Below are 20523 nucleotides of genomic sequence, written 5' to 3'. Positions count from 1 at the left end.
CCATCCCCTTATCTCGGCCGCACCGGGGGCAAAGGGCGATGCGGGGCCTCATAAAGCGCTTGACTGCCAGCACCCAGAGGGGACCTGTCATCACCCTGGGGACCCATGGCACCCCACAGCAGGGCCAGCAACCCGGACCCACACAGCAGAGCAAGGGCCATCCATGGCCGAGGGAGGGCAGCCGGCCCTTCCCCACGCCCCGCTGCCGGAGCTGGCTGTTACCAGGGCCCCGCTGAAGCATTCTCCACTTTGCCGCAGCCCTTTGTTGGCCTTGAAAGGGAAGAGCACGAGGGAAGGTGCAGCGAGCCCCTGCCTTGAGCACTCCAGCCCTGGCAGAGGGCTGAGGAAGGAGGGGGAACCCCTAGCATCCCCCCAGCTTGTGCTCCTCCAGCATCAGCAGCAAGGATGGGGCTCGGCTCAGCCCCAGGGAGACACCGACTGAGGCCAGGCAGAGGCCCATGGGGGCAAGGGAAGCAAGAACCAGGCAGCACCACAATAAAAGTACAAACAGGCTGTATTTCAGCACAGTACCCCACGGTCAAAAGCCTTCCCAGGCCTCAGCTTGCCCCTGGCCCAGGGAGGAGGGGGCAGCCCTGAGCCAGGGCTGGGGGCAATGCCAAGGTGAGGAGGAGCCATGGGGGAGCTGAGGTGCCAGGGCTGGAGCCCTCCTCATCACCCAGGGGAGTGCAGGGGCTGCTTTCTGCCCACATCCAGGGCTGGTGCTGGGTTTTGGGGTGCCTGGCAGGGCCCAAGCTGCTGGAAAGGGCCAAAACAAGCTGCAGCAAGTGCAGAAACACCCAGGGGTGGCTCTGGCCCCAGAGGGGAGGGGCAGCAGCAATGGTGGGAGGGCAGGAGTGGCAGAGGGGCACACACTAGGGACAGAGGCTGCAGGACCAGCACTGTCCCAGAGCAGGAAGCTCCCCCCTCCCCATCCCTGCCCCAAAGCCAAGGGGTGTCTCCCCACATGTGAGTTGGGGTTAAAGTGGCCAGGGGAGCCACGAAAGAGCAAGAGGCAGCAGCTTCTCCACGGGAGCCCTGTTACTGCACAGCCGAGCAGGGCTGGTGGGCCAGAGACGCAAGTTTCTGCCCCAGGACTCAGCCCAACCCAGCCAGCAGGAGCACGGGGCAGGGGGGACAGGGCCCTGGGAGCAGGAGGGAGCCCCTCCACATCCCCTCCACCCCCCACACAGGCCCTGCAGCAGGGCCAGGGCCCAGACATCCCAGGCTGGGTGGGTAAGACGACAGAGGCAACGTGCCACAGCAGACGACAGTGCCCAGCTCAGCAGGGCACTTCTGCTCCCCCCGGCACACTCCAGCCTTCACCCAACCCTCAGGGAGAGCCTATGCCAGGAGCCAGAACCAGGGGTGTGTTTTGATCCCTCCGAGAAGCGGAGGAAGGGGTGAGGAGAGGAGGCAGCGGATGTGGGAAGGCAGCAGCAGGCAGGAGAGCTGGGGCAGCACGGCCGTGCTGGTGCTCCAGGCACTGTGATGCCTGCACAGACTGACCCAGTCCTTCTCCATGCTTCCCACAGAAGGCGATCCCCAGCTCCCAGGGGCCGGGGGCACGTCTCCACTGGGCAGCATTGCCCCGTGTCACGTCTGCGCCAGCGAGAGCTCCTCCAGGCCTTCCTTCCCCAGCCGGTACCTGGCGAGATCCTTGCGGGTGACCATGCCCACCACCTGCCGGAAAAGGGACAGGGTACAGCCCCACGCTGGCACACAGAGTTTGGGGACAAGGGCAGCGTGTGTCCCCTCCCTCCATCCCGAGGGGCCCAGGCTGCTTGCACACAGCAAGCAGGGACTCACCTCATTTCGATTGTCCACAACCACCAAGTGCCGCAGTCCCAAGGCTCGGCAGAGCTTGAACACTCGTGGCAGAGACGCCTCCTGCAAGGCAGAGCAGGACTGGGTGGGCTGCGACAACCCCAGCTGGCAGCCATCACCCACCACGGCCCCCCGAGTGGGACCTGGAGGGGTCCCTGGCCATTACCTGAGGCACGGTGTAGGGCGAGGGGTTCATGAACTCGCTGAGGTCGATCATGCACTCGCGCTCGTCCTGGGAGACGTGGATGGACTGGATGGGGGGGAAGCGGGGGTAGGCATCCCGAAAATCCTTCAGCTTCAGCCGCCGCTGTACCAGGCTCAGGTTGGCCCTTTCCACAAAAACCTGAGGAAGAAAAGGACCATCAGGGACCATCCCACAGCACCAACAGGTACCAGGGCAATGCACAGGAGCCGGGAGGGAAGAGGGCAGGAGCGTGGGGCAGATGGACCATCTGCAGAACAGCCTGTTTCCCAGTCACTCAGGGTCTGAAGGCCCAGTGGGGCGCAGGATGGTGCTGGGGTAACCCCAGCACGGTACAGCAGCCCCCACGGTCGCCTTGGGTGAGCTGAGGGAGACAACAGGGACCCTCTGCCAGCTCCTCCTGAACAAGGCAGGCAGCAAAGGACCTGAGGCAGCAGTAGGACAGGGGCACCAGGACTGAGACACAGCCCAAAGAGCCTCCATGCAGCATCACACACCTTGTGCTTCAGCAGCTGGGAACGCAGGATCAAACCCCGCAGTCCTGCCACCTACAACAGAGCGCCGTGCATGAGACGGGGCTGGGAAGTGGGGGCAACGGGAAGAGTCCCATACCATGGCCAGCCCTTGCATGGCCGACCCCCAGCTGCGCCCCCTTGCAAGAGGCACTCAGCCCACCTGCGTGGCGTCAGGGTTGCTCTCCACCACCGGGAAGCCGTTGTGGTTGGAGGAGGTGTCGCTGAGGATGTCCACAACCGTGCCCACCCGCTCGATCCGCCGCAGGCAAGTGACAGGAGTGCTCATGACCTCCCTGCAAGGAAGGCTTGGTATGAAACACAGCCCCGCACAGCAACACACCCCAGATATTCCCCCCAGCACACATGCCTCCTGTCCCCAAAACCTGCCAGTGACATGCACTGCAGGCCACAATCCCTGCTGGGGAAGGAGCTGGGCTGGTGGCACCAGGGGACAACGAGTGTCACCACCTCCGCTTCCTGCTCAGGCCAACAGCATGGTCTAAAAGCTGCTGCCCCAAGTGTGACAGGTATCCCCCCAGCCCACCTACCTGGCTGTGAGGGAGTGGGATGTCACCGGAGCCTCCCAGTGCAGGAAGGGCACACTCTGCAGCTGGATGTGCATGTCATAGAGCCCCTGCAATGACAGCCGAACCATCAGAAGCCTGGTGAGATGCTGAGGGCTACAGCCGGGCAGCAGCTCCCCTCTGAGGGAGCACACGCTTGCCCTGGCCTCCCTGCATCCCTAACCCCAACCCACAGCCTTTCACTGGGTCCCAGGCTCCCGGTGAGCACACCAGCCCTCACCTCCACAAAATAGTCTCCCACAATCTTCGCTGTCATCAGCACCAGCATGATGGGGAAGCCATAGGTGACATTGCCCGTCGCCTCCATCATGATGACCGTGAGGCTCAGTGTCATCCGCACTATCCCACCTGCAAGAGGCACACAAGAGGTTTGGGGGTGTAGGGGGGCAGGAAAACATGGGGCGAGGGGACAGCAAAGCACCTGAAGCCCCTGAGGCTCTGCACAGCAATGCAGGACCAGCCACATGGGCAGGGGTGCCTTGGATGAGCCCAGCCCTTGCTCATGCCCCAGCAAAGCTGACGGCCAGGCTGGGCATGGACCACTTTTTCCCATGCCACCTTTACCCCGACGTGAGCAGGAGTTGGCCAAGACTGCGCCATGGGGAACTCACCTAGCTGTGCAGCAGCTCCCATCAGGGCGTACTTCCCAGGGTCAGCCCAGATCTGAGCACCAGAGAGAGAAGAGGCAGTCAGTTGCTGGCTCCTGGGCATCCAGAGACAGCGAGCAATGCCCTGACCCCCAAACCCTCCTCCAAAGTGGAGAGGAGTGCCTGAGGTTGCCTGCACAGCCCAGCTGCTGGCAGGGCTCCGCTGGGATGTGGGAAAGCCCAGACCCAGCTCAGGAAGACCTCAAGCGAGGAGCCAACTCACTCCAGACAGCTGTGCCAAGCTCGTAGCCAGCTCTGTGCACACTGCCTGTATGTGCTGCTTGCCCAGTGGCGAGGGAAGAGGGCTGGATGCCACGGCTCCTGCTGCACGACATCCCTTCCCACCAAGGACTCACCGAGCCTTTGGTCAGGTAGGACAGGGAGATGCCGAAGAGCCTCCCCCAGGCAGCGCCGATCAGCAGGGAGGGGATGAAGACCCCTGCGGACACCGTGAGGCCGTAGGTCCAGCAGGCCAGGAAGAAATACATCAGGGTGAACATACCCAGCGTCATAGGGTTGTAGGAACCTGAGTTGGAGAGAGAGGATGGAGAGTTAGTGCTGGTCCTGCAGCCCAGAGGACACCATGATGGGCCGCAGCCACGGGAGAACAGAGAGCAGCAGCCCTGCAACACACTCCCAGAAGTGAAAGCCCCTCTCGTAGGGTGCACCTTCTTCCCAACACTCTCCCTGGCAGCACGAGCCTTTCAAACCTGCTCTTTAGGTTATTTCTTTGCCCTCAAGGGCCCCACCAGCTGACTGGTGCCATCCCAAGCCCTCCCATCCCACCAAGTCCAGCACATGCCTTTCCTCCATCTCAGGACCCATGATGACCCGTTCCCTCCCAGCCCCGCAGTTCCCAGCCTCTCACGAGGCGGCATGACGGAATTCAGATCCCCGAGGGATCACCAGTGCTGGAGGACGAGGCCAGGAGGACAGAGGTGCCATGGAACTGGCAAGTCCTAACCCCAGCTTCAGGACTGACTCGGCAGAGTACGTCCTGCAAACCCCCTCCTGTCCCACAGCTCCCACGGCTGCTCCAGCCAGCCCCAAGCTGCCCCACGGCAGAGGCTGTGCCATCACAGTGAGTCCCTGCTATCCCCCAGGGCTCAGCCTACTGCTATTTTAGGACTACTGAGCAGCTCAGTCTAATTTAAACAAGTACTTCGCAACTTCTCTTTCACAGAGAGGTCAACGGAGCAAAGCCCTGAGCCAGGGAGGACCCAGCACTGCGGGAAGCAGCCCCGAGACACAGGATGGTCATCACTTGGCATCAGGTGGCCAAGTTACACTCTCTGGGCTGAGGGTCTAGAAGTTTGGAGCTGTCTGCTTGCTGCCCACAAAACTCAGACCAGCTGGCAGAGTGCATGCTGTCGTTACACTGGGTCCAAGGGAAATGGGAGCTGGAATCTGGGAGCCAAATCTCACTTCTCAAGCAAATCCAAAATCCACCTCCGCAACCTGTCCAGAAGGTAAAGTCATTCAGGGGCAAGAGGCCCCACTAAGTAAGAAAACAGCCTGGGATGTTTCCAGGAAAGACTCCAGCCAGCGAGGGTCAGACACGCTCCCACACAACACAGAAGTGACAGCTTGCAAACACACCCAAACAAAACCAGGTCCTCGCCCACAGGCTCCTGAGGCTACAGCCCTTTGGCCAAGCTCATAGGTGCCGCCAGGCGCAGCATCCATCCATCCCTCCTTCCACCAGTACAGGAAAGGAGCAGGCACAGTGCTCTGCCAGATGCCACTGTGCCCACGCGGGGCCGTGCTGACACCCCCACCTCATCCCACGAGCAGCCAGGGAATGTGTGTCAGCCACCACATGCAAGCTCGGCCCTGCTCTGCTCACGTTCAAGGACCCGTTTCCTGGGCACACGGACCTGGAGGGTCATGGAAGAGGTTGACAACGCTCTTCTCGGGCGTGTTGAAGAAGGCAGTGGCCATGGAGTTGTACTCTCCATCAGCGCAGAAAAGCTGAGGGGGAAGAACAGAGAGAGAAGTGGCAGATCTGGGCTGCCCCGCAGCAGGGAAGGCTGCCAGGCTTGGGGGACAGGCGCTGGCGAGAAGGCAGTTTCGGGCAGCAAGCACACCAACACGGCGCTTGGGTCGCCAGCTCTGCCCAGGGTGGAGGGTGTTGAATGCAAGATCCAGTGCGACAAAACTCTGCAGGGTCTTGTCTCCCAGCTCAGCCCTCTACCTCCCCCCAGGCTCAGGGTGTCCCAGAACCCTGGGGCCCTTCTCCAGCATCTCCTACCTGCAGGGGATATGCCACGGTGCTCCCCTGGATGGGCTGGCAGTCTCTCGAGCAGTAAATCATGACGAACCCCACGGTCGCCGTCACTGCTGCCACCAGCATGGCCTCAACCACCTGGAGGCAGGGCCGGTGGATATACCTGCGAGAGGAGCGAGGATGGCACCCAGGGGTGAGGGCAAGATCACCCGTGGCCTGGCTCAGGACATCCCATCAGGTATACAGACAGGTTGGCTCCCTCTGCTCTCATTCCAGAGCCCTGCCAGGCTGTCCTGCACCCTGTCCTCCGGAGAAGGTGTTGTGGGGAGCTGGGGGGAGGCCAGTGGCAAGCGCAGCTTTGCCCACTCAGCTCCACCTCCCCTGCACGAAGCCAGGCACAGGTCCCATGGAAAGGTTGGTGTGATCGGGCTGGGCAGACAGCGCAGAGCCAGGCCCAGAAAGCTGGAGCTTGCGAAGCTCCGAGAGGAGCGATGCCCTGGAAGCTGCTGCCAGCCCCTCACAGCTCCACCACCACAGGTCATCCCTCCCCGAGACCGCGGGCCAATCCTGGGGTTTGGAAAGCTGGTGACAGGCATTGGCTGTGCCAGACTGGGCTGCGATGGCTTTAGCAGCTCTCTCAGATGCACCCAACACTCAGGTCTGCACAGTGTTTGCACTTCTTTGGCTCCTCAAGTCACCAAAGGGAAATACTTAGCAGGGTCAGAGCGACAGAGGGATGCTGCAGGTCACGGCCTCAACTGCAGGCAGCCAGGGGCACGCGGTGTCTTTACCTCCCAGCTTCCAAGGGCTGTGAGATCACAGCCTTACTCTGGCTGGGAATGCTGCTTCAAGGGAGTGCAGAATGCACCAGTCAATCACCTTTGCCACCCACAAGCTCTTACCTGATCCGGAACATCGTTAACCAGTAATTGAGGGCGTTGAACAGGGCCCCGAGGATCCCGCCTGCAAATGCAAAAGGGAAGAAGCTCGGCGCACAGGTCCCAGGCTCTCCTACAGCTGCCCAGGACACAAGGAAGCCAGGAAGCTCATGGAGATGTCCACAACCCACCCAGTGTGACCAGCAGCCCTGGGACACAGGCAAGCTGTCCCTGCAGAGACAGCCAGGACCTGACATCCAAGAGGAGCCCAGCACCGGTAGTGGGTTGAGCAGGGTCACAGCACGGGCACCACACAGGTGAGGGACAGGCCAACAGATGCCCGGGTGGCCGCAGAGCTGGGTGAGCATGCTGGGGAGTGTGCCCAATGTGCTCCACGTCCCCTTCCCATGGGGCTAGCAGCAGCTTGAAAGCAAGGGGCTGCCCACAACTATGATGCACTGACCCCACTCAACAACTTTGCAGTACACAGATTAAAGGGTTTTGACTTTGCTACAAGGGTGAGGGTTGGGCCGAGATCCAGCTCTCACCCCCATATAAGCCCCACAAGCATCCTCTGTTCCAGAGTTTAATGGATTTCCCAGTCTCCCCAGGAAACTGGATCCCAAACCTTTTTAGACCAAGACAGAGAAGAGAGGAAATTATTCAGACTAATAAAATTGAAAGAGCAGCACTCTTACCAACCACTCCCATAAAGATGAAGATAGGAATTTCCTGGATTGTGTATCCCATTTTCTGCAAACAAGAAAGAAACAGGTTTCAGATCTCCTGGTCCATCTGCAGCCCCACAGCCGGTCACTGCTGGGACAGCACCAGCCTGTGCTGGTGAGTGGCTCCCAGAGCGGCTCCGAAGTCTCCCCCACTCACCCCGCAGCCCCCAGACCCACCAGTGGGTACAGAAACACCTTCTGCTGGGGTTGGTGGAGCTGGGATCTGGCGAGACCCCAGAGCCTGCTCAGGCTGAGCCCACCTCAGCCCCAGCGATGTTTTAAGACAGAGTGGTGGCCCAGACTGCTGTGGACTGCTTCTAACCCTCGCAACAGACCCCTACAAAGGAAATATCTGTGCCATACCTCGTTATCAAACCTGCCAAAGTTGATGAGGCCAGGGCTGGAGAGATCCCAAGCATTGCCATGGTAAACGCTCAGGACAGAGTTCAGAGTGAACGTAGAGATCATGGAGGCAAAGAACTGGAAGAAGATACAGCGCAGTCACTGCCAGACACCTCAAGCCACACTCCCTCACCATGTACACCCTCCCACACCGCACTACCCCAACCCACCCCCTGTGGCCCCTGGGTAGGGCTTAGTACCCCCAGTGTGGCAGGGCCTTGTTCCCTGTGGCAGAAAACTGGGCAGCTTCCACCGACTGCCTCCTTTTGCCTCTCTGTTGCCCTGGGGCACAGCCCAAGGCAGCTCGATTGGAAAGGGGGAGCTCAGCCACATCCAAATTCAGGCTCTGAGGACCAGGGCACAGAAGGGAAGTTGGGATGCTGTTCCTTGGGATGTTACACATGCTGCCTGGCTGGGGCAGGAATGGCAGGAGGCCTGGGGCTGCAAGGCATCAGGAAAAGGCAGCCCTTGACTTACTGCTCACACTTTCCAGCACTTACGATTCTCCATGTCAGGAACTGATTCCAGAAGGAAGCCCCTTCCTCCAAGCTGAAGAGGACACCCCCTGCAAGTGGAAGACACAAACACTTTCACAAGGGGCATGTGCCACAGACCTTTGGCTCACAGCACCAGCCAAGGCACCCAAATTCATCCCAGCCCATGTGCCCCACACTGCCCCAGAGCTCACAGGCTCCAGCAAAGGACCAGCAAGCCCACCAAGCCATCAGTGATGTGCTGATGTCAGTGAAGACCCTCCACCGCCCTCCTCCACCACAGAAAGGGGTCCAAGACAGATGACCCCCCCCTTTTCCCCTCTTCCCGACCTGTGTGGTATGACAGGACAGTGTGAAGTAGGGTCAGGCTAGGAAGACTCCTGCAGTGCCTTAAGCAGATCCTGGCAGCTCCCTCCATGCAAGTGAGAGCAGCCTCCTGACAACATCCACGTGCAGGCACTGCTCAGTGTCAGAGAGCCAAGACACGCACCCACGGGAGCACCAAATGCAGCAGAGACGCCAGCAGCAGCTCCAGCCGAGACAAAGTCCCTCTTTTCTGTGTCTCTGCGGAAGTACTCAAAGATCTGAAACACCAAAACGAAGGCAGGCTCAGGGCTGGCCACAGGCACGAGTTGGGGGAGACACAGGGTATGCCATGATGACCCCAAGGCACTGGCGTGACCCCAGTTTGGGCACAGAAGGGGCACCTGCAGCACAGCCCCTTGGTCCTCGACACCAACCTTGAAGTCTCGCTTTAAAGACGTGGATCTTCCCTGGGAGATCCCGGCAGCAATCACCGCTCCGGAGTGAATCATAGGTCCTTCCTGCGGGCAGGAGAGCAGAGTCAGACTGGAGAAGGAAGAATGCCAGGGACAGTCGGGGACGCTTGGATGCTGCTCACCAGCTTGCAGCCCTGCAGAAGCTGACAGCAGTGCTCAGGCACACAGGGCCACATCTCTGCAGCTTGCTGCTTCCCCCCCTAAATCCTCATTCTAGCAAGTGGCTCCTGCGGTCACCTCCCATTCCCAGCAGAGCTCCCCTCCAGCCAAGGGGAACAGGGGCTTGCAATGGCCGCCTGTGGCCCCAGCAGGCTAGCAAGGTCCCAATGGGGCACCCAAGCCTTCCCCACCTAACATGCACAGGGTCAGCCACCGACGGATATAGGCTGCTCGCACAGTCTGGCTCAGTGGCACTGTGCACCCCAAGGGCTGGCATCACACACCCCGGGGGCTCCCCAGGCCTGGCCACATCACCTTGGCCAGCACCACCAGGCCACCAGCACCCCGTTCCCGGCACAAGGCCGGCGACAGGCTGTTTTTTTGTAACAAGGTGCCAAGAGCATGCCGGAGAGCGCTTTGTGTACATCACCTTGCCAACAGCCAGGCCACCGACCACCGAGAGGATGACCCCGCAGACTTTGATCAGCAGGGTCTGCAAAACAGAGATGACAGGCACATCATATCACAAGGGTGGGACGAGGGACACGACCACACGAGACACAGACCCAGCCAGTCGCAGGTGCCAGTGACACCGGGGAACTTGTGATTCTCACCCCTGCCTTGTGGTAATGGGGTTGGCTGACTTTTTTCTTGACCAGAGCAAAAACCCCCCCAAAACTGCTCTTCTGAGTACCAGCTGCCAATCCCAGGGCAGGTTTAACTGCCCTGCACCGGCAGGTAACAGCTGCGGAGCCAGGCAGTGCAGCAGGGCAGCCGGAAGCCTGCGCCAGCTCCCCCTCTGCCGCAGCACGGGCAGGGACCATCCCAGCAGGACACAACACACCCGGGCCAGCCCAGCAGAGAGGGCCCCATCACAAGCAGAAAGCACGATCCCACCACCTCCTGCTTCCTACCTTGAGGCGGACAACATGCGGGATCTTCACACCGTTGAGATAGCACTTGATCTGGGGAATGCCGCTGCCGGCTGCGACGGGCTGCGGGGAGCAGGGAGAGTGTTAGTGGCTGCCATACACAGGGTGAGGACACACCAGCCACCTTACCCCCGTCCCTCAGCACAGGGCACACTGAGCACACCCTTGGGCAGGCTCAGAGGTGAAACCAAAGCTCTGAGGGTGAGCTTGAGAGAGGCACCCACTGTCCCCAGGGACCAACGTGTCAGGGAGAAAGAGCTGGCTGGGTTCTTGGGGGACACCAGGGTGTCCCCACCACGTGCCACGGCAGGAGGCTCACACTTGGGGGCTAGGGAGAGCAAGGGCAAAGCCACAAGGAAGACACTGCTGCCTCAGCAGTGGCCTGTGGGCAGCCATAGCCCCCCTCCCAGCCATAACCTGCCCCCAAGGCACCCAACCAGCCTGCTCTCTGCAGGCACTCACGTACACCCAATGCAGAGAGGCTGAGCCGGGGCCAAGGCTTGTGAGAGCTGCACCCACGGCTGGAGCACACCCTCTGCCCCAGGCTGCCAGCGAAGAGCAGCACGTTGTGCCAGTCTGAACTCCAGGAGAAGCTCGGCAGCACAGCTGGAGCCAACAAGGAAGAACTGGGGCTGCCAAGAGCCAATTTGGCAGAACCATATTTGCTGTTACACAAATTTGTGTGTTTTCTGGAGGCATGATCCTGCTTCCTTCACATAAGGAGTTGGGCAAAAGGCACGGGAGTACCCTACCCAGGCCACCTCCAAACTCTTACCTCTATGAAAGCAACGATCACGGAGCCCACCATCACCACGCTGGCATTCAGGGTGGCCCAGAGTAACAGGGAGAAAGACAGTCCCCCTTTCTCTGTGAACTTGTCGATGTCTGGGGAGGCGGCTCAAGGAAAGACCGTATCAGTTGGGTACCCTCCCTCCCACCATGAAAACACATTGCTAAAACGCTTCTTGGGCTGTGGCGGCGTGGCAGATCCTGTGACTGCGCACAGCCAGGGCTGCTGCGAGGAGCCTCCTCCGTTACGGCAGTGTCTGGCCACAGCTCAGCACCGCAGAGCGACTGGGCAGCACCTGGGGCGACAGGGTCTGTGCGGCGGAACCCAGGCCGGGAAGCACTGCCCGCTCCCTCCACACCCCTCTCGCAGCTACCAGGAGCGGAGACGCCGCAGCTCCTGGCCGGCCGGTGGCCATGGCTCCATGGGAGGATACTGCCCTTCACCACGTGGTACTTCAGCCCAGCCAGGTTCTCCACCACGATGTCGATGAAGCAGGCAACGAGGCCGGTGAGGATGCCGATCATGGCACAGATGACCCAGCGCTTGATCTCCACCGTCCGGAAAGCCTGAAGGACAGACAGCCATCAGAGCCCACTGCCACCCAGCCCAGCCCCAGCAGCATTGGGGGGAACTCCAACACACCTGGCCACCTTCCCCAACACAGCCCCAAGCCTGCGCAGCTCCAAGGAGAGATGCCCAGGGAAAATCGAAGCCGGCTGACCCAGGCTTGCAAAGTCTGGCCACAATTTACTTATTTTAAGCCAGTGTCCTTGCCCCTCTGTGGGATCCTTAACAGTCATTCTTCCAGCTCGTCTGCCTCCATCAGACCCCTTCTGTTAGGTTTCTTGCTGCAGCACTGCCTCCCAAAGCCCCCAGGGCAGATGCTTCCCACGGCTCCAGAAGTCCCTCTGCCCCAGGACCTGCCCTGCACTTCCCAGCGATCCCACCACACACACCCAGGCCAGCTCCCATTCAAACCATCCTACGCTGCTCCTTGCTCCTGAGCTTTTACAGCTTGTCACAGTCTGGTCAGTGCCCCCAAGCCACCCCCGGGCTCAAGTGCTGCTCTGAGCGTGACTTTCCGCAGCACAGAGGAGCCCCTCAGCAGCCGGGCAGGGGGAACAGCTTCCCTTGGCCACGCTGGCTGTGGGCACTGTGGGCAGCCAGGTCACAAGACGACTCACCGTGTGGTTTATCCTCCTCTCCTCCTCCAGGAACAGCTGGTTTTCACTGTTGTCATAGTCCAGGCTCTGGTTCAGTAAGGGGAGATGCCATTACTGTGTAGCACAGGGAAGAGACACCCGTGCCTGGGAGGGCTGGCCTCAGACCCTCGCCCCTCCACACCCCTGTATCTTTTTCCTCCCTCAATCCCACCCCTTCCCTGCTGAAACCCCGCCAGCTGGGCGGCCACAAGCCCTCACCCCACGTACCTCACCCCCTGCATTGCAGGGGGCAGAGCCAAGGGAGGGAGATGGGCGCTTACCTCATATTTGAGCGACAGGAGCTTCTCATTGTGGGGGATCTCGTTGGGATGCTGCCGAGGGAGGTCTGTCTCCTGCAGGACACAACACACAGGTTAGGAGGGTCAGGTCTGACTCCAACCCTCCTCTCTGCCCCATAACTGCTGGATTAATGCTGGGTGTCATGCTCAGGAGAGGTGGGGAGGGCTGCAGAGACCCAAGTCCTAGTGCAAGGTGCCCAGCAGGCTGGGATCCAGAGTGGTTTTCCACCCACTGGTGGATATATGGGATTTAAGGCCATCAGGCATGCACCTCACCCACCGCCTCTTTTCCCCGGGCAGGACGTTTCCCCACACCATACACAGATGGAGGGTTTGCCCAGTTGGGTACCACGCTGCCATGTGGATCCAGCGCTGCCTCCAAGCAGCTCCCTGCTCTGGCAGAGGGCGACCTTCCACCCCAGCAGGAAATTCCTTCAGCTGAAAGCAAGGAGCTATTTCAAGCAGGCCTGCGTTTCTGGACAGAAACCAAATTCTGTTTCCCAAACACCTTTGACCGTGCAAGCTGGTCCCAGCTCCGAATTAGGGCATTTATCAAGGATGATGGAGGGGCCCTGGGACAGCAGCACCCCGCACTCTTCCCTGGCCCTGCATTACAGCTGTGGCCAAAGCCAGCCCAGCCTTTCCTCTGAGGGGCTGGATTATATTATATTTCTTCCCATTTGAGAATTCCACAGTATTTAGGCAAAAGACTTTTTCCCATTTGCTCTTCCTACAGCTCCAGAGCTGAGGAAGGAGCATCTGGGGAAAAAACGCTCCTCAGAAGCACATGGAGGGGGAATAACTTGAAATTTGAGAGTTTTCCCAAGATGCCCCATCTGTCAATAACCCCATACTGCAACATCTTCCCCCAGCAGCATTCCCACTACAGATCCCCCCCCTTGCCTTCGCACTGAACAGGGCAGTAAGCAAGAGATGCAGCTCGGAGCTCTCCCCACAAGACAGAAATCCCTTCCCATGCCACTAGATTCTAAGTTTGCTCCCACGGGAGAAAGGTTCCTGTGCTGATGGGTTGGTGCTGCCACCCGGAGAGGTGCAGGGGACCAAAATGTTCTGGGGCCAGCACTGCGGCTACGAGGAAGCAGCAAGGGTTGAGGCAGAGAGGCAGACCGTGCCACAGAGGTCACCCAGCCCAGGAGGAAGCACTGGAGCCCTTGTGGGACAAGCAGCATGTGAGGGAGTGGAACAAAAGCAGCTGCTAGTGCTGTTGGTGGAAGAAGGGAAGTGGTCTCTGCGATGGTGGGTCCCTTCCCTTGCCACTCACCAGCTCACGGATGTCTTCGTTGAGGTCCACATTGCTCAGCTGCCCAATGCGCAGGAAGGAGGAGGAAGTGAGCTGAGGACAGAAGGGAAAACGAGGTCAATTCCCCAAAGTGCGGCCAGCCTAGGCAGAAGGAAGGAGCAGGCTCATGCCTGCTCGTGCTCTGTCCTCCTTGCCGAGCTCTGCCTGCCTGCCCGCCCACGGCTAGAGCTCCCCTGAAGCACAGCACCCATGGATGGCTGCTCTCCAAGGACACACCGAGGAGACAGGATGTGTCACCCCAGAGGGAGCGCAAGGCGGCAGCCTGCCAGGGTTTGGGCAAGCTGCTCCAACCCAGGGAAGGCGCCAGCCAGCGGCAGCTCATTCGGGACAGGCAGCCAGCAGCCCTGAGAGTGGGAGAGTCACCCACAGCCTCCAGCCAAGGAGCATGGCACCCCAGCACCCCGACACAGAAACTATGCAGCCAGCAAACCTGTGCTGAGCAGCACATTCCACACTCCCCTGGAGCTGGGGAGGGACAGACTGCCCGAAGAGAAAGCGTCCTCTCCATGAACACATGCACACCTGCCAGGGCCATCCCGCAGCCAGCACACCCGGCCAGCGACAAGGGATGGCCGAGGGCACGTTTGGCTCTGTCATCCCCTCATGAGGGAGCCCCCAAGCAAGGAGACAAGCACATCAGCATGCTCATCTCCCTCCGAGCACCCAGGACTGAAGCGATGGCTGGGCTGGCTGCCAGCCGGCAGGCACAAGAGGAACCGGGGCACGTTCTCCTGCGCGGCCTTGGGGACATCAGCACCATTTCAAGCCGGTCCCAGTACAACGCTCGGAAGCAGAGTTTGCGTCTCCTTCTGGGAAGGCAGGTTCTCCTTTTGCTGGTGGCCACTCAGGCTTGCAACTGGCAACGCAATTGCGTAACACAGGAGTTTAGGGGCTTTTTGGGGCACCTCTCATCCCTTGGCCAGTGCAGGCGAGGGCTTGGGCTGCGGCTGAGCCAGCCTCCAGCCGGGCAGTGCCACAAGAGGAGCCAGCAAGAGCAGGCAAGCTGCCGTCACCCCTCCAACCTTGTGAAACACAGGGATGCACAAGGGCATGAGCAGCACCAACACTAGGCACAGCCCAAACACCACTTCTCAACATTAAGATCTTCCCCTCGGAGGCCTCACCGCTCTGCCAGCCCTCCTTCCCAGCTGCCAGGGTAAAGGACAGGAGAATAAATGAGCGATGGTGAGCAACAGCGGGGCCCTGGCATGTCGGTCCTGCTTTGCTGGGGCTGGCAGATCCCAGATGGAGGCCCCAGTGCTTTAATCCCCACCAATCCCGTCTGGAACGTGCAGGCCAGAGCTGCTGGGAGCCGAGCACGTCACCGCAGAGGAAGAATATCCCTTTGTGTTTACAGCCTGACCTATTTTCCCATTTCTCCGTCTGCTCGTGACCCGCCGGCAGATTCTGCCCCAGCTTCTCAAACCCTCTTCCATGCCCTTTTGTCTCCAACAGCCTGAGCTCACAGGAGGGGCTGAGTACAAAGTGCTCCATACGCAGCTGTTTCAGACACTGGTTTGGTGAGCCCAGCCTGGGCTTTGGTTCTGGTCCATGATGGCTCCACAATCCCCTAGGAAAGGATCCAGGTAGATCATCTTCCTGGTAGTCAGAGCAGATCACTGCAGGCTCCTGTGAGCTGGGGACATCCAAAGCTGTCACCTCCCCATGGTAACAGGGATGAGAACTTAGAGAGTCATGAGCTGGAGGCAGGAACTGCCCATTTCAGTGCTCACTGGTGCCCAGCTGCTCTGGTGGCAGGGGGGTCCCAGCCATGTCCCCACCATCCTGGTAGGGGAAAAAGCAGGGTCCTTGCCCTGAAACGCTGGGAGGGACTGAGCTGAGACCTTGCAAAGGAAAGCACCTCTGCCTGGCTTCAGGAAGCTCAAAGATTTAAGGCTCCCGTTAGATGCCGCACATCCAGGGCAAGATCAAGGCAACGAGCTGGGAACGGGCACTGGCGCCACATCCCCTGCTCACGCCTGGTCTCAGAGCTGAGACAAGACCAGCCCCTCAGGGAGAACCTAATCATGGGGGTCTGCAGAAAGACAAAATGGGACTGAAACAGTGACATGTGCCTCTACACCCCTTCCCTATGGAGCAGGCAGCGACAGCACGGCAGCTCTGCTCCCAACAGATTAGGTGGCAGTAGGACCCAAGCACAGACAAAGGGAAAGGAGCTGCTGTTGGACGTGAAGCTGAACTTCATTAGGTAAGCAGCATGTTTTCAATATGTGCCACCTCCCCCTAAGTCCTGGCATCCCTCCAGCATCCAGACATGCCGAGTCTCTCCGTGAGCAGAGGGTTCCCATCTCATCTCGTGTGGGGATCACATGTCAGAAGGAGAGGAAAAAGCTACTTCCATCAGAACCCAACTTTTGTAAGAGAGACGGGAGAGGATTCAGGCAGCCAGGAGCCAAGACAGACGGTTATTTGTGCACAGCTCAAAGACTGACTGAGCACATGGACAGCACTACCCTCCTTTGGATGTTTTTCAACCGCAGGCTAAGACAGCTGCTGATCCCAGGCACATATGATGTTGGTGCGATCATGGTAGGATTATCTCCACATAACAAGAGGCACTGTTGCCAAAACCCAGAGGATGCAGAGGGCTTAACAGCTCTCCTGTCCCAGGAGAGGCTCTCGGGCTCCTGAGCCTACCTCCGACAGTGGCACACAAACAGCAGTGGCACCCAGCCCTCGGCACTTGCCCCACTTGGGTGATAAAGCTAATTCCTTACCAATTTTGAGCACTGCAAAGAGACATCTGGAGCATTGAACTGGAGCTCACCAGGTTGCAGGGAAGCCCCTGAAGTTCAACAGATGCAAATGCAAAGCCCTTCACCTGGGATGGATGTGCCCCAGGGGTTAGAAAGCAGCTTTGTTGACAAAGTCTGGCAGCAAGCTGGCAGAGGAGTTGAAGAGGAGTCAGCAGCGTGCAGCTACAGCAGAGGTGGTCAACCAGCTCCTGGGGGGTGCAAGACCACAGCCAGGAGGTCTGGGGAAGGGATCCCACTCCTCTGCTTGGCACCTGCCAAAGCATCCCTGGGACTCAGAATGGGCTCTCTGGGACCAGAAAGGCACCAAGGCACAGTGAGTCTAGCAAGACAGCCAGAGGCTGGAGCATGGGGTTCCTCAGCATGTGAGGAGAAGCTGAGGCTTCTCAGGGAAATCATCTGGCCATCTCCAGTCACCTAACGAGATGTTACAGGGAAGATGGAGCCAGACTTTGCTTTGGAGCAAAGACAACCCCCTTGTACTGTCCCTTATCACTATTCTGCTGCTCGCTTAACGAACTGGAAACACGTGGCTTTCTGTGATCAATGAGATAAAGCACGACACAAACCGCATCAGGACCCCACATGAATATTGCACAAGTAGCAGGAGGGAAGGAAGAGGATTTCTAGTCCCCAGGGCCCTCTCGGCCCCAGCACACTGTCGAGGAGCCCCCAGTCCCTGGGAAGGACGGCTCCAGACCGTGTCACCAGGTGGCTCACTGGCGAGGGAAGCCCTGTCATCGGCCATGGAAGGGTACAGGGGAAATGAGCTGCAGGGGTTTTGTGCCAGGAGAGGTTTAGATTGGATATTAGGAAAAATTTCTTCCTGGAAAGAGTTGTCAGACATTGGAACAGGCTGCCCATGGAGGTGGTTGAGTCACTATCCCTGAAGATATTTAAGAGGCATGTTAAGGCACTTGGGGACATGGTTAATGGTTGGATTTGGTGATCTTAAAGGGTCTTTTCCAACCTAAAAGATTCTATGAAATCCCCCTCCTCTGACACACAAGCACAGCTGCAATGGGCTTCACACCGTGCAGCAATCATCCCCAAAACACACCACACCAGGAGAGAACAAGGCTCCTCACCTCCAGGCCCATAAGGAGGAAAAGTGTCCAGACTTTCCCCACAGCATCACCACTCAGCTGCGATTCTGCTTCCAGCCTCACACTGCTGCAACCAGCTGCTCCTTGCCCCTCACCTGCCCCAGGCCAGGAGATGCTGCTGCTCTCCTGACCCTCCTGCCTTTCTCTGGGCACCTTGTCCCACGTGTCCCCTCCGCAGAGGAACAGCGCAAGGTTAAAATGCCACCACAGCCCCCAGCCGTGCAGGCACCCGGCAGAAGGGACGAGACTCACTAAAACCCCTCTGCTTAGGGAGCCTCCTGCCACCACGCAAAGGCAGTGGCTTTCCGGGGAGGTCAGCTCCAGGTTCCCAGCAGCAGGCAGAGAGGGACAGGCAGCCTGTCTGCCAGTACCCAGGGGACGAGCAACCAGCAGCCCATCCACCAGTACCCAGGGCTCACCCAGCAGGCTTCTCTCTTCCTCCCTCCCCCCACCAAGATTTTCCCGATTGCAGCAAGCGCAGCAGCCCTCCGGCATCGTCACCCAGCCACAAAGGCTGCATTTTACACCCTGCTTCTTGAAATTAAAGAAAACAAGACCAACAACATCCAGAGATGCAGAATAAGCACACAGGGGTTGGGAAAGACAAGCTGCTCAGCAGCGACAGCCTGGTCCACATTTTGGTGACCCCCCCTGCTCACACCTCCTGTTCCAGGCATCCCCTGAGCGGAAGCATTACACCGATCCCAAAGTCAAGGCATTTCAGCACAAACACAGAGCACATTCTCAACAGGTAGCAAAGTAGAGATGTTATTTTTTTAAAAAATGCCTAATGATGGAAATTGGCTGCTCTTACTAAAATCGTCCAGCCACTTTTCAGCCTGAAAACTGACACGCATGAGAGCACAGGAGGGGGGCAGCCCACGCTTGCTCAGACGTACAGGCAGCCTCTCGCTTCCTGATACACTCGAGACACTAGTCCTGGTGAGAGGATGAAGCTCAGTCTGCTCTCGTGCAGCGCTCAGGGAGCCCCAAACAGGAGGAGACCATAGGCACAGCCCTGCAGCTCCTCTCTATGGTCATGTTTATCCAGCCCCTCCTCATCTCCTGCCCACAAGCGTTCCATCTTAGTCTCTCACAGCAATTTGCCAGGGAACTACATGTGTTTCCTTTTGTCACTTAAGATCACTTTCATTTCCATCAAACACACACATGAGAAAGGGAAGAAGCTCCACTGGGGACATTTTTATTGTTTAACCATGACCCCAGTTTAAGTCTCCTGCGAGCCCAGCAGCTCTTTCTCTGCCAAAGCTGTCCTGCCTTCACTTTTCAATCTACAGGACTATATGGCATCCAGGTCAAAGGACCATCCGAGGGGGAGAAACAGCTGCCCTACACTGAAAGGGAACCCCAGCACTACAGTGACAACCCACCCACCACTGCCAGGTCAGTGCCATGGCCAGGTACATGGGTGGTCAAGGTAGCCATGGGTTTGGAGCTCTGGAAAGGTACTCACTCTCCTCCTTTGCTAAGGAAAATGCCATGCAGCACCTTGCCAGCAGCTGGGACCTGAGCCGTCCGCATAACGAAGAGACACGGTGACAACAAATCAGATCGGCAGGGCCGGGTGTCTACCACTGAGCAGCTCTGCCATAGGGGACCCAGGCATTTCTCCAAAGCCACCAGCAAAACTCACACCCACGAGATCTGGTTAATCCCTATTTTAACACCCTTCAGACCCGCAGAATTCACCACGTGGTCATTACAGACAACCCGTGCTGTAAATACACGGGGTCCTGTGTACCAGCTGGGAAGGTTATCTTTATTTTCACACCAGAACAGCTGCAACAGCGCAGGGAACTCCTTCCAGCCACCCTGCCCTTCTCCTACAGCACCACACTAGGCACTTCCAGCTTAACAAAGCCTGCATTTCCCTCTAATTAGCCAGTGTTCTGACTTGCCCAGGAACAGGGCAACACAAAACCGTGCTCAGCAAGGCATCCCTGCTAACAGCTGCCAAAGGCTGGCACCACTCCTCCTCCTCTAAGCTCAGGTCTCCCAGCAGACTCTTCATAGGAAATTCGAGGACGTCATCCTGAGTTAGCCCCTCTCCCACCCGGCACTGTCACGGAAGCGCCCCAAGGACCCAGCTCAACATTCGGTGCTGGCCACAGCCTTTGCCCAGCACAGCCCACCCAGCCACAGCTTTGCTGCGTAACAGGCACGGAGTGCCTCAGCCAGAGCCACGCCATGCTTCAGCTCTCCACGCACGCGGAGGAGCCTGCCAGGCAGACTGCCCAATTAACAGCCTCCAGGTAAACTGGGGAGAAGTTTCTCTTAAGTTAATTACCCAAAATTAATTTGCAAGAAGGAATTGGTCTCGCTGTGTTTGTAACACGTCCCACCCTGGATCAGCTTTTTGCCAGCGTAGTTCCACCCGTACCGCGTGACATCCACGACCAGTGTTGGACACTGTCACGTCTGAGCCCGACCTGCTGGTTTGGGCAGCAGCAGCGTGCTGGGCAATGAGCTCTCTCACAGAACAACATTTTTAGGAGAAATGAAGTGGGCAGCCCAGGCAGGAGCAGGACCTGCTCAGCACCAGGTCCTGCTGGCAGGGACCATCTCGGCTGCACCCAAGGCTTGGGAGCAGGCAGGGTCCCGGCCAGGCACGGGCAAATCGTGATGGGAGCCGGCCGAGA

General features: G+C 58.8%; 1 protein-coding gene across 1 annotated transcript; it reads right to left on the bottom strand.

Annotated features, from left to right (window-relative positions):
- Nucleotides 1-1593: 1593 nt before the first annotated feature.
- On the bottom strand, nucleotides 1594-15390 carry CLCN7 (chloride channel, voltage-sensitive 7; the record flags this gene model as incomplete). Its single annotated transcript, XM_010152831.1, has 25 exons — nucleotides 1594-1680; nucleotides 1807-1887; nucleotides 1991-2167; nucleotides 2524-2574; nucleotides 2702-2834; nucleotides 3090-3175; nucleotides 3346-3473; nucleotides 3737-3788; nucleotides 4129-4298; nucleotides 5650-5743; nucleotides 6024-6162; nucleotides 6902-6962; nucleotides 7576-7630; nucleotides 7969-8085; nucleotides 8508-8572; nucleotides 8992-9085; nucleotides 9242-9325; nucleotides 9870-9932; nucleotides 10354-10434; nucleotides 11147-11256; nucleotides 11595-11727; nucleotides 12346-12411; nucleotides 12645-12716; nucleotides 13945-14020; nucleotides 15372-15390. Coding segments are annotated over 25 exons (2294 nt in total), but the record flags the coding sequence as incomplete, so codon positions are not given.
- Between the last annotated feature and the right edge of the window lie 5133 nt (nucleotides 15391-20523).

This window comes from Eurypyga helias, unplaced genomic scaffold, assembly GCF_000690775.1.
Source record: "Eurypyga helias isolate BGI_N326 unplaced genomic scaffold, ASM69077v1 scaffold32895, whole genome shotgun sequence".
NCBI lineage: Eukaryota > Metazoa > Chordata > Aves > Eurypygiformes > Eurypygidae > Eurypyga > Eurypyga helias.
The sequence above is the reverse complement of the archived record's forward strand: the minus strand, read 5'-3'. Positions and strand labels throughout refer to the sequence as shown.